At 39.7% G+C, this 12,980-nt stretch overlaps 1 protein-coding gene and 1 long non-coding RNA gene across 2 annotated transcripts; one reads left to right on the top strand and one right to left on the bottom strand.

Annotated features, from left to right (window-relative positions):
* Window positions 1-1,078: 1,078 nt before the first annotated feature.
* On the bottom strand, window positions 1,079-7,586 carry nfe2l2a (nuclear factor, erythroid 2-like 2a). The gene is made up of 5 exons (XM_034694562.1): window positions 7,371-7,586; window positions 4,283-4,549; window positions 3,914-4,006; window positions 3,633-3,812; window positions 1,079-2,727 (listed from the first exon to the last, which is right to left on the bottom strand). The coding sequence occupies exons 1-5, from the start codon at window positions 7,404-7,406 to the stop codon at window positions 1,483-1,485; spliced, it is 1,821 nt and encodes a 606-aa protein (XP_034550453.1). The 5' UTR covers window positions 7,407-7,586; the 3' UTR covers window positions 1,079-1,482.
* Window positions 7,587-9,493: 1,907 nt separating this feature from the next.
* Window positions 9,494-11,133, top strand: LOC117820513. The gene is made up of 2 exons (XR_004632757.1): window positions 9,494-10,078; window positions 10,880-11,133. It is a non-coding gene; the product is annotated as an uncharacterized LOC117820513 (long non-coding RNA).
* Window positions 11,134-12,980: the final 1,847 nt, after the last annotated feature.

Raw genomic sequence — 12,980 nt, 5'->3', positions numbered from 1 at the left:
AGGATTTTTTAGCACTGATCATTTTTGACTGGAAAACCAAGAACTGAGTTCAAAATAAGCCTTCTAAGTTCATTCTATTTTCCTCCATGCCGCTGTTACATTACTTGTAGCTTGTAATGACTGTAAGGATGCATGAGTAATTTTTAATGTTAGGTTTAAAAACGACAACATACACACCTTCAGTACAAAGTTGTTAAATTACTCACAGGATAAACAATGCCGGCTCTTGTTCTTCAATCAGTTGAAGGATAGTGTTTCTACAGAGGAATGTGGATTGACCAACCTCAATAAAAAAAAAAAAATTAGGTCTGCTTGGTGAAAGCACTCCAGTATTACTGAGCTATGTTGGCCACCGTGAATTTGTGTAAATGTAAAATGTGACTTGTGCTCTTTAATAAAAACATTTCCCATGACTTGATTGGTTTATTTCTGGAAAGTGCTGGAGAGAATTTGCTGGGTAGAAAACTATCTTGAATGTAAACAATCCTCTGTGTAAAAAGGTTTATGTTTAATGTATTTGATTCAGAGACATCCTTGAGTGTTTCCTACTCTCCTCAGTTTAGTCTGCCATGAGAGCGGAAAACAGGATCTGTGATCAAAGATGGTGTTTGTGTGTGAACATGCAGCTAGAGCACATACTGATTGCGTAGGGCTTTACTTTTTGTATATGCTTGCCTGGTGGACCATTGTGGAGTTGTCATGCATGGTTTATACTGAGCATACTCCACAATTGTGCTCTTTGTTGTGTAATATAATGAGCGCTGTGGGTGGGGTTTCTTTTGCGCCTGGAGGTTTACAGTATTAAAAGATTTGGGTTACTATACAAACAAGTGTGGTCCAATAAAAGGCAAGCAGATTATAAAACGGTTAAGCCAATAACCCTCTTGTTTCGGTACAATATTCCTTTCATTTGCTACTTTCAAGGCACTTTGGTAGAGCTTTCACGTCAAGAACTGACTTGAACATGTGGTAAGTTATGTAATCGTTCCTTTAGACTATACATCCATCTGGCATCAATCTGCTGCAGACCGTAGTACACCACATAATGTTCTGTTCTCAGAAAACAGGAGGCTGTATGTCTATACTATGAATACTTTATTTAAAAGCAGAGAAGTCAAGATTTAAAAAAAGAACCTGGGCAGCAAATCATACAGGGACAGTTATAAAATATGAGTAATAATGATTGAAACAATCGTTAAAATACAGAAATATGGTATATACAATATATATATATATATATATATTTACACACATACAGTAACAGTTTCATCAATCTTGATAGCAAATGATGTTTATATTTACAAACAATATTGTTTAAAGAATCTGTGACGATATCAGTACAAAAGTAAAATATCAAAAATATTACATTCAAAAGAAGTGCGCAAAAACTATACAATAGTTCTGCTAAGCTAGTAATGCTGTAAAGCTGAGCGACTACAAAGTTATTGCATAGTATTACTATGATTATGCAGTACCATTCTATTAAGAAGAAAAGAGTTTATCTTCACTCTTGATGAAAGTCTTTTTAACACGAGGAACGAGGAAGATGCTGCCGTTTGTTGACTGTTGGAGGGAGTACTCAGACGGGGAGTATGAATTCCCCTTCTCATCTCTCAGCTGGCTGAAGACCTCAAGGTACAAGCTGTTGAGTTGCTGCTTCATTTCCTTCAGGTCTGCAGCGTTCTGGCTCTTCTCGCTCAGCAGACGCTCCTTCTCATCCTTCAGTGCATCCAGGTCGCTCTCCAGACCCACTATGTTCTCCATCTTGCGTTTGCGGCAGTTCTGGGCAGCCACTTTGTTCTTGCCACGGCGACGTATGTCTCGGACGAGGGCCAGCTGAGCTTCATTCAGTTGGTGCTTTGACATCATCTCATTGAAATCATCAACTGGCAGGTTAATAATCATGGATACAGTGAAGGGTATTTTGAGGGCCCTAGCCCTCTGCTCGTCTCTAGAGAGACGCACATCAGACCGTTTCTTCACCTTGTCTTTGGTGAAGGGAGCGCTGTTGTGGCCGCTCTCCTCTGCTGGATCTGTTTTGTGGTATTTGGGTTTCTTTTCCTGTTGTTCAAGATGTCCTGTTAAACAAACTGATGACTGTAGATCATCAGGTTGGTAGTTAATCGAGAACATCTCTGAATAGTCAGATTCTACACTTCCAGGGTTCTGATCCATCTCCTCCATGTCTGAATCACTGTAAAGAAAGGAGCCATCTCCATAAACAGACTTCCCAGGGGAACATGAATTCGGGCTCGTGTTTGATGAGATTCCTGAATCTGAGTCCGGCAATTCTGCTGTAAAATTTTGTTTGCCTCTCTCATATGCATCACCGGGTGAGAGGCTGTAAAGGTCCAGTGGTGTCGATGGGGGCTTGTTTTGGATATCTGACACAGTGTTGACTTCATTTCCTTCAAGGCCAGGCTGAACGCTGCTCTCTTCCAGGATGGCATTGGGGTAAAACATGTCACAGAAGCTCTCTGCACCGAAGTTAGTATTTATCTCTGGAGCCTCTGCTTTCATCTGGCTGAGAGTGTCCGGTGGAGCCATACTTGGAACAGAGCTATCAAAAGTATTCATAAACTCTGCCGGACAAACATTGACACTGTTTGTTTCCACCTCTGTGAGATTGGGGTAAAAAGGGTAGTTTGGATTCTGTACGTCCGGGGTGTTTGGAAGAGGGTAAGTTGTGGTCTCCAGTGTGTCCTCCATTTGCATATTGAGGCATTGCTGGAAGAAAAAGAAAGAGTTGTTAAAACAAATGCAAAATTCTAAAAACATATCCAATAGGCATACACCTGATTACAAAATAAAAACACTACAAGCATGTCCTTATCTGTGATCTTCACAGAACAGGTTTATGTTAGTGATACCGTAGCATTTAAAAACACAGTTGTACCAACATGGCGATACTCAACAGAAACATGCTGGTAAGACGAAGTACCCTCCTGTACCTTTAAAGACTACATATCCAGTCCTCTAAATAACTGATATCACTAATACCAATCTTCCCAGCTTGCTACTGCTGTAAAACTTTACCCTCACTAAGCAGCTTAAAGAACTCAAAGAAAACTTCTTACAAGGATAGGTCTTATCAGAAGCCTGCCAGAGCAACTAATACCACGCTGCCTAATGTTAAACTGTACGGTTTAGACAGTGGTCCAGCCCACACTGGGACAGAGTGAAAGTTCAAGGTAACAAATGCCACACAGCTCCACCCATCAAAGCATGCAAATAGCAGCCGCCTTGGACCAAGACTGATAAGGCAGTGGGAGAAAAAGTATGTACAAATGTCGATGGTGCTGCCATAAGCAGAGGATTTGAGATAGCCACACCCTCGCTCAGCAAGATTTCTTCTTAATCAGTTGGATTAAGCTGGTGGCTATTCATCATAAAACTGCAACACATCTTCCCTAACCCTCGGGAAAGTCTCAACAATGAAACTTAATCACAGAGGAATGAGACAGGTATACCGGTCTCACATACAGGAGACCCCATTCTCATAAAGCAAACAAAAAGGTGTTTGTCCCTTTAATGCCAGGCTCCTGACGTTGATGCATTCTTTGGGTATTTGTTCCAACAAATACCAGCGCAGACCGCTGTGCCACTGAGGCGTTACAATTCACGTATTATACCTGCAGCTCAGGGAGGGACAAAAGCTCCATCCAGGCCTGCTCCAGATCTGGGGATAGCCTCTGTTGAGGTGGTGTTGGTGGTGGCGGCGGTGGGGAGAGAGTGGCTGGTGCCAGAGCTGGCTGCTCGGGGGACATCATGGGCGCTGAAACAACAGCCGTGTCCAAGCAAACTGAGGAGTTCTGTAGAGAAAATAAGAATATGACCGTTTATGTTCAGCTAAAAGTCACGTTAAACTGCAGGCTGTGTTGTCACATGTGTGGTAATGATTTAATGTTCTTACCTCAGCTTCCTCTACAGGAAATGTCTCTGCCAGCAGCTGCAAGCACTCATCAAACGACATGGCATCACCGGTGTCCTCTGTGAAGCTGACATTCTGCAAGAAAAGGTCCAAGAACGTCTTTAAGAGTGAGCAGCTAGCTTCTGTTTTGACATAGCTTCTATTACAAACAGCGCTTCATATTAATGTCGCTCAGCTCTCCGTGGAGCCGTTTCAAAGGCACAATACACCAATGCAAAACTACAGACCCACCTGTGTGTCTGTAATTACACAGAAAGAGGTGGTTACCTAGCTACGACAAAGCCGCAGCCTATCATATGAGGTGGGAGTGGTCCTCCTCTGACATGACTAATGATGGCCACATGCATGTACCTGTGTAACCTCCAGAGGCGTGATAGTCGTCTGCAAAGGGGCGCTGGTTGGCGGGCATGGTATGTACTCTCCCGTCTCCTCGTCGAGCTGTAGCTGTGCCAGCAGGGCCTTCTCTTGCTTGCGCAGCAGATCCAGCCTCTTCTCCTCCTCCAGCTCCCTCTGCCGCTGCAGCTCATGTTCCTTCTGACGATGGTTGTAGTCAAACACCTCTCGCCTGGCACCCAGATCGATGTCCTGCTTCCACAGTATGTCAATCAGGTTCATGTCCTGGAAAGACAACAGCAGATCAGTTTAGTGGAGTTGTGAGCCGTGTTCATGCTTGTCCTGCAGTGAGAGAGAGTGAGCAGTGTGTTACAGTAAAGGAAGAGTGTCCCTGCTGTGAAGCGTGGCCACTGCACCCGCCACACCCTGTCCCTCTGTATCTGTTCACCAACAACAACACTGGCACTAATGTCAAGAGGGAGAAGCCACATGAATAATGCATGAACCTATCTCTTTCCCATGTTGCCACCATGCTCCAGCTCCAGACACATATCATCAGTTGATACTGTTTCGACAGGTAGCGATCATCACCCATATAATTACACAGGGGTGTGAGTTAGTTTCTCTCATCCAAACTAACAAATAAGTCTCCCTTTGAGTGAAGTTTTTGCATAAGTGATCTTATGTAACTGTAGAGCTCTCAAAATTGAGTTGGCATAATATTTATGTTACAGGTTTGAATGATAAAACCAAATAATCATGAAGTCTCTAAAGTAAAACTGTAGACCTGTGTGTGGGTGGACTCACGATCACGAGCCCTGATCTGATGGTTTTGCATGTCTTCAAGTAAATAACTGCAACTATAGAGAACAGAGCTCAGTATATTATGTTCCATTCCCACACAAATAACTTGGTGCTACATTAACTATTTACACATTAAAGCTGAGTGTTGCTGACAATACAGGAGACACAGAGTACAAACAACTGAGCATATTTTAATAGGCTTTCCTGTTGATTTCCTCTCACAGGCCAAATGTTATTTATGGTTATAAACAACAATGATTGAAGATAAACTGAGCTGCTCTCTTCCTTGGCTCTTTCACTAAAACTTATTTACAGAAGGAAACCATTTCACAAGGCCCAGGGAAGTTACATCAACCAAAGATACTGCCTCACAGGAACATGTCTGAGCATGTGACTTGTTTGTTCCCTAGATTCGGGTATAAACATGACTTATAGACTAATGCTTGCAAATCGGTCATATGGGGCTGAGCAGACACAGCCAGGAGGAAGCAGAGAGAAAAAAATGAAGGGAAATGAAGAACGAAGCAGAAAAATAAACCATAAAGAGGATGTAAAACTAAAAAGAAAACAGAGTCATCAATTTTGAATCAGTAAAAATCTAGTTTGGGGAGAGCTTTTATAACCTTGTGATAAAGCAAAAAAAAACACCTATCTGTATTTTGAGACATTGTTGACACCTTTTCATTGACTCCAGCTTTGGTACAGCAAAATAAGAACCCACTAACCCTCTTTGCCTCAGTGTTGCATCAGATGCATGACCACCGAAGGATTACGCATTACCAAGGCTGCCTACTATAACTCACACTCAGCAACTGAGATGTGTGCACACAAGCAGGCATTATGGCTCCTGTAGGAACGAGGAAGTTCCCTAAAATATCTTAAGTGGGATGTCTATGCACACTTCTTGAGGTCATTCACGTTTTCCTAAACAAAAAACCCACACACTTGCCAGTTGGTTACACCTTATAAGCTGATCAGACAAGTCATACCAGTGCCTTTAGAAAAACAAGCCTATGTCTAAATATGGTCTGTCCGCCCATGAAGGGAAAGTTCAATCAGCCCTTTCACTGTCACAGATTAATACTGCAGTTATATAACGCCACAGAACCAAAGTCACGTATTCGGAGATAACTTTTGTTCTGTATTAGTGACAAATAGGTTGTGTAAATGTAGGTGTGTGAGATCAGATTATCAGAGTGGTATCAGAAACAAGGTTGTCACCTGACCTGTGTTGGCATCAGAACAAGGAAACTAGCTCATTAAATTACTTGGATTTTCTAAACCTCCCTGCCACACAATACACAGCCATACAGGTTGAACAACAACTGCTCCTATGAAATGCACACTTAATATCCAGACCAGAACAGACACTGGACCTCAGTTTGAAAAATGTAAAACAACAAGATAATAGATAAAGGTTTGTATGACTATCAAACTGTGTGATAAAGGAGTGATACTAGAGCCTTAAGTTTGGGTTGTTCATTTACCTCCCTCCAGCTAAACACAAGGGCCTCAAAGGGGAGCTGACTCCTGTGGTTTATTGTAGCCTCTCTGAGTGGACATGCACCCTTGACCATGGATGATGAAACACAGCCGTACATGCTCCAAAACAGCCCTGTTTTTCAGGCCCTGGTCATCACTCAACTGTGTACTTCCCCTGACCCTGACTTATGCCTGCTTTGGCTGAACACTTAAGATGTAAGGTTTTCATCACGTGAAACATGAACAACATTATATATATATGTGTGTGACTATATCATGTCCATATCATGACTTAAAAAGAAAACAGCAAGAGTATAGCCTCAACAGTAATAATTCCTACTGGCTGAGAGCTTGTCTACATCAGATATGGTATCACATGCTCTGAGGAGAGAAGGGGGCGGGGGAGGGAAACAGTTACGGGAAAAAGCTCCAGAAGCTTCGTTGTCTGTTTACCAAAGTAGACAGTATGAATCAAAAGACATGTGATTTTAGAGGATCGGCTCAAACTATTACGATAAACTTTAATTTAGTTGAAGTTGATTTTATTTTCTATCCAGGAAAAACGTCACAAGTGAATGACTTGCAGAACTGAAAGCAGTTCAGAGGGCAGCCTCACTTCCACAGAAAGCCTGCTTCACTGTGTATTCTGAATGGAGCTGCTATTCTTTCATTATAACATCTTAATTACGACATGACCACGCTGTCACCTCATACAAACAATCAATTTAATATAACACAAAACAGTCAAGAGAGATTTCCTATGAAGGAAGTTCAGAGTAAATGACAGTCGGTTTAAGGTGACTTTTCTGAAATAACTTACCTGTTGACTGGAATGCATCACCTCCATATCCATCATCGTGGAGATCTGTGTCAGCGTAAAGAAACACCTTATGATGATTCAATGTGTGTGTTATTCCTCAAATGACAGATTAAAATGGCGAGCAGTCCGTCCGGTGTCGGTAAAGTCCGTCACAGCAGCTGAAGTGAAGCAAACATTGCTTCCTTAACATGTAATGATCATTACGGAAATACTGGCCCTGCCTACTGAGCTGCGGCGCCGGGATCGTCCCCCTCACAACGGCCTATGAGGCGTGGAGGTGTTGTGTGTGCATGCGTGGAAAGACCACGGGACAAAAACAGGAATTAATCGTCTAAATAATCAACACTTTTGACGAAATAAAAATGAATATGGAAAACATGAAAGCGTATATTTATGTGCGTTTGAAGGTCAATGATTATAAAGATGGCGACACACGTGACGAACAATAAATAAATTAAAATGTATTTAGAAACAAGCAAAAACAGCAGAAACATAATAAAAATCTTGCATAAAGAAAACATGTAACATTTATATCTCCTTATTTTACCAGATCATATGTTATTTTAAATGTATTGTATAACTTTACCGTTTCTATTCCAACTACGTCATCAGAAGAGTTTTGATTGGTGCACAGCGCTCCCTGCTGGTTACAGAGCCTGAAGTGGAGCTGGGGGCCCTGGGGCCCTAATGTCCCGTGGAATGGTGCAAACACTCAAGAAATGCTCTGGCAACTGAGAAAAAGCTCTAAAGGAAAAATGTAAGGCTTTGGTGAGTGTTGGAGAAAACATTACTTATTAGATAGAGGTATTAATATCCAGTCAGGTAGAGCCCTGCGTCCAAAATCCAATAGAAGGGAAGGTACAGCAATGTAAGCAGCACAGTTTACAAAATGTTAAAGTGTTGGGTATCTATAAATCAATAATGATGGGTTAAAGTCCCTGTAATTATAACGTTTTCCTTTTTCTGAAGAAGAGGGGTATTATTCATGTATGACAATTTAAGTTTGTTGTGGAGGAGCTCATTTAAACTGAATACATTATAAGGCAGTTTCATCCATAACAATGCATCATGTTTCATTTATTGAACATGTTTTCAGATTCAAACAATAGAACTAAGGCTGTTTGATTCAAAGTGCAGTGGTTCCTTCAGAAAAGTGTAAGTGTTTAATAGTACTCACAAAGGGTTTGAGAAGGACTCCACAAAAGCACTGAGGTACAATATGTGAATAAATGTAATTACTGACTTTTTTGCATGTTTCTTTATGTAAGGTTTGTTGTTTCTGACTCATAAAATGTTATAATGCTAGTTAGAGAACAGCCTTTTGAACACATCACTAAATAGTGACATAACATAAAGTAACTTTTCACTTGAATCAGAGTATGGCAGACTAATATAACAAAGGTGGAAAGTAACTATTTACATTAACATTCTTTTATTGACGGAGCTGTTTAGGGACAATTTTGAGTTTTTTGTGTTTTACTTGAGTATTTTCAGTTGTTTCTAATTAATAATAGTTTGAAAAGATACTTTTACCTATCTAAACAACATTTATAAGCCAACTGTTTTATTTATGTATGTAAAATGTACCTTCAGTTTGAAACATACAAAAAGTGCACAAGTGGAAAAGTTGATAAAAGTTTAGTTATGTGACTAGAGATTGCAAACTCATAGACTGAACAACCCTTCATGTGGAGCAGTTAAACATAGAACAACATTGTAAATCTTCAATGAATGTATCAGCAAAACATATACAAAAACCTTTAGCACAATAACTTTGTAGTGTTGCATGCTTTCTATAAATTAATTGTCTGGGGTACACAAGAAAAGAAAGAAACATGTGCATTCAAAGTAATGGTTTTGGGCATTTGCAGGACTTCACACTGCAGAAGTTAAGTTACTTTAATGTGACATTGCAACTTTACTTAAGTGTAGTGTCTGAATTCCTCATACTTCTGGTGCTGTAACTGAAAATGCAGAAGTTATTGACTCCATTGTAAGAACTGTATAAAAACATTTAGGCCTATAGGCTAGATCAAAACACTACAGCTGGATACTTAGTAGACATGAAGATGATATATTCTAAAAGGTAAGTTCAACTCTTTATTATTCAAGTAGTCTGTGTTAATTATTGTACAAAGCCATTTCAAAACTCTGGCTATTGTTTATCAATGAAGTTGTAAAGGCTTATAAAATACTCAAAGTTAATTAAATTCGATTCATTCTAACACCTCAGCGTAAGGAAGAAGTCGGATCTATGTAATTAAGTTGCTTTAGAAATATGTCAAGGTAATAAGACAGACTCAGTCCTGGCTGTGGCACCTATCTGTGAAGAAGCTCACACTAAAGTGCAGCTCACTGTGCCACTGCGTGAAATTACACTAAAAAGCCTATTTTTCCCCCTCTCATGCGCGCTCATGAGCACGCGTTCACGTTTGGCAGCTCCACGTCGACATTCTTCCAGCTGCATATAGTGAAGTGCACAGGACTGGGGGAAGAAAAGGTAAAAGCGGCGACGGCCACCTTACGACTGGAGCGCTGCAAGTCCGCAGACGGACACCGACCGCAGTGAAAACAGGCGTTTGCAGAGTGAATCCGGCTATGGCTTGCAAAGTGCTCACATCGCTTTCTGCTTTTGCATTTTTGTGATCCAGACTACTTGCCCCCTCGTGTTGGATTGCAGCTGGTTCCTTTGCGTCTACCTTCATCAGGTATAGTACGACTCGCAGAACTTTTTTTTGTCTCCATCACATTACTTCTAGTATAGATCTTTACAAAGATGTGTTTAGATTATAGACACTCTTCATTTTGATGGGTCATTTTGCACTTTGAAAGTTGCTTCCACTTTACTGCTGCTGAAGTGGCAAGTGTCATGCATCGTCAAACTGACAAAACTGAATAATCCTTCATCTTTCTGCACTTTCCTCATTCCTACATTACATCTGGTCATTTGTAATCAATAACTCACTGTCTAGGGAATTGTGTTTTCAAAAAAAAGTTGTGAAAGCTCAACAGGTAGAATCAATGACACATGGACGCAAGAGTGAAGTAATCTCGTTGTAATTAAAGATTACACTACAGGACTGTAAACTTCCAACATTTCAGCTGATTCAGACTGGTTATTAGTAAGGTTGTAACCAAACAGATGGCCGAGTTTAAAGGGTAAGTAAATAATTTTAGGGATCAATTACTGGTTGGAAGAATGTCTTGATTTTAACACAAGCCCAAATTATATTTGGTCATTTAATATACATATGTATAATATCTGTGGAAAGCAGTCAAAGTGGAAAAAGTCCCAATCTGACCTGCTTCACTGGTGTTACTCTAATGACAACCCACCACACAGCAAGCCTTTCTATAGACCCAGTGCTCAAAGCCTACAAGTCATACTTATACATCTTATACAAATTTCAACAACTATTCTATTTGGAGTTATATGTTTTACATTGAAGTCAATACAGTGAAAAGAGATATTAAAAGTTGATGCCCTGTTTTTATTGCTTTTTGTACAGGATAAGGAGCAGCCATGAGGAGGATAAGGTCCTGCACAAGGACAAACCTATGAGGTGGCACTGTGGCTTTCCAAATAAAGTTCTGTGATACACTTAGACTCTAATTGCTCGCAGTCAGTGCATTACAGAACTTTGTTTTGGGAGTTAATACTTTAGCCTGTGGGAAAAATCCTCCAACATCTGGACATTTAAATTTACTGCAGTGGTGACACATGAACTGTTTTCTAAAATAAAGTTTCCTTCTGTTTCAAGCACTTTTTACAGCCTCTGTCTTTTTTTAGATTCAAACCATGGTTAATTTGTATTCTGAAGTGGTATTTTGTAGCTGATGTAGTCTAACTTTGTGTTAAATCATTACTTAGAGGGCACTGCAGTGTGCCATATGGAACCAGTGGTCATGCTGGTCAGGTGACTGAGTAGAGGTGAGGTAGTCAGGTAAACAGTGAAGTCACGTTTCAGGTTGCTCTCAGTTTTTAAAACCACACCAAAAACACATGAGGACTTCTGACTTTAAATAGACTTATACTGCTTTAATAAGTTGTCTCCAAAAAAAATGTATTTTTTTAATGTGGCTGACAATGCAATAAAAGAGAAAGTCTCATAAACTAGGGTTATATTGTCATACATGCTAGCTTTGCTGTCGCCAACAGTAGTACAATTAATAAAAGTAGGCCATGCAAAATTCCAACTTATAGCTAACTGGTGTGATGAACTTTATGTTTCCACTTTTAACTCAATCATAGAGTAGGCCTAAGCTACATTCATGTGTCTAAGTCTTTAATGCCAAAACGACCCAGTGTTTGAATGGCTCTTCATTTATCGAGGATTTAATGCAGTCAGACGACAAAACCTGAAATAATTGTATTATCTTGTCACAACTTTGGAAACTGACTTTGAATTCCAGTCTGAACAGTCAATGGAGTGAATGTGGGCTTTGGTAACCAGTCGTGTATCGCAAGGCATGCTGGGAAATACATTAAATGGTGCTTTCAGGTGCTCCTCTGCTCCTAGTTCATATTTTAGAGTGAACGTCTCTTTTTTTAACTACTACGTTTTCAAGTAAAAGTGGAAATTCTTCATAATAAAGCTTTTAGCATGACATTTATTTTCGTCGCTCCCACAGACCAACAACCCCATTTATGTTTTTTTTAATTTTCTTCCAAATTTAAACTGTAAAATCTAAAAATAAAGATTGCAATAACGTTTAGTTTTAGAGGCTAGAAGAAGAATGTGTTAGGCTTTTCAGGCAGTAAAAGACTCGAAAGTTTATTTGATTATAATGATTTTTAAAAGAGATTTGTCTGCCAAACTCCTAATAGTTTGATAACCGGGGGTGGGGGGGGGGGTGGGGGGGACAGAGCCTTCTCCATAGCTGCCCCCACCCTCTGGAACTCACTCCCCACTCATATCCAAAACTGCTCTGACCCTTCAACATTCAAATCTCTATTAAAAACTCACCTTTTAAAGTTAGCTTTTAATTTGTGATTGTATTGTTGTTTTGTTTGATTTGTGTTCCTTGCTTGTATTGATTTTAAAATTGCACAGTGTCTTTGAGTTCTTGAAAAGTGCTTTATAAATAAAATTTGGATTCTTTTGATTTGATTTGATGTCTTTATTTTGATCATGCAAAAGTAAAATAGAAAAAAACATACAAGTAGAAAAGAAGAAATAGTTATACAAAAGAACCAAAATCAATCAGTTCCATGAGCAAACACTGAGACATTTTACTTTACATGTGCGAAAAGGAGCCGTAGGAAGTTAAAAAATATCTAATCCTACCCCTTTATCCACTATTTTCTGGCATTATACTAGTGCACTCCCACATGTCAAATCTTCATATATTATCTTCATATTTACACCTACAATCAAAAGTAAACCCCTCATGATTATCAACACTTGTTTTCCAACATTTATTATTATTATTATTATTATTACCTTATAGTTTCACCACTACTCTGGGCAAATGTCTTTTAACCTTTTAACATAGGCTACCAAACAACTATCCAAAAATCGTTCATCGCTCCCACACACCAACAATCCCATTTATGTTTTTTTTTATTTTCTTCCAAACTTAAACTGTAAAATCTAAAAACAAAGATTG

This window comes from Notolabrus celidotus, chromosome 10 (assembly GCF_009762535.1).
Source record: "Notolabrus celidotus isolate fNotCel1 chromosome 10, fNotCel1.pri, whole genome shotgun sequence".
NCBI lineage: Eukaryota > Metazoa > Chordata > Actinopteri > Labriformes > Labridae > Notolabrus > Notolabrus celidotus.
The sequence above is the reverse complement of the archived record's forward strand: the minus strand, read 5'-3'. Positions and strand labels throughout refer to the sequence as shown.

Bases quoted from the DNA above. Each gene is read 5' to 3' on its own strand.
- nfe2l2a (XM_034694562.1), bottom strand. From the start codon at position 7,406: ATGATGGATATGGAGGTGATGCATTCCAGTCAACAG. The intron at 4,007-4,282 runs GTACATGCATGT...CTTTTCTTGCAG, and splicing joins CGCCTCTGGAGGTTACACAG to AATGTCAGCTTCACAGAGGA. The intron at 2,728-3,632 runs GTATAATACGTG...TTTTTCTTCCAG, and splicing joins TGTCCCTCCCTGAGCTGCAG to CAATGCCTCAATATGCAAAT.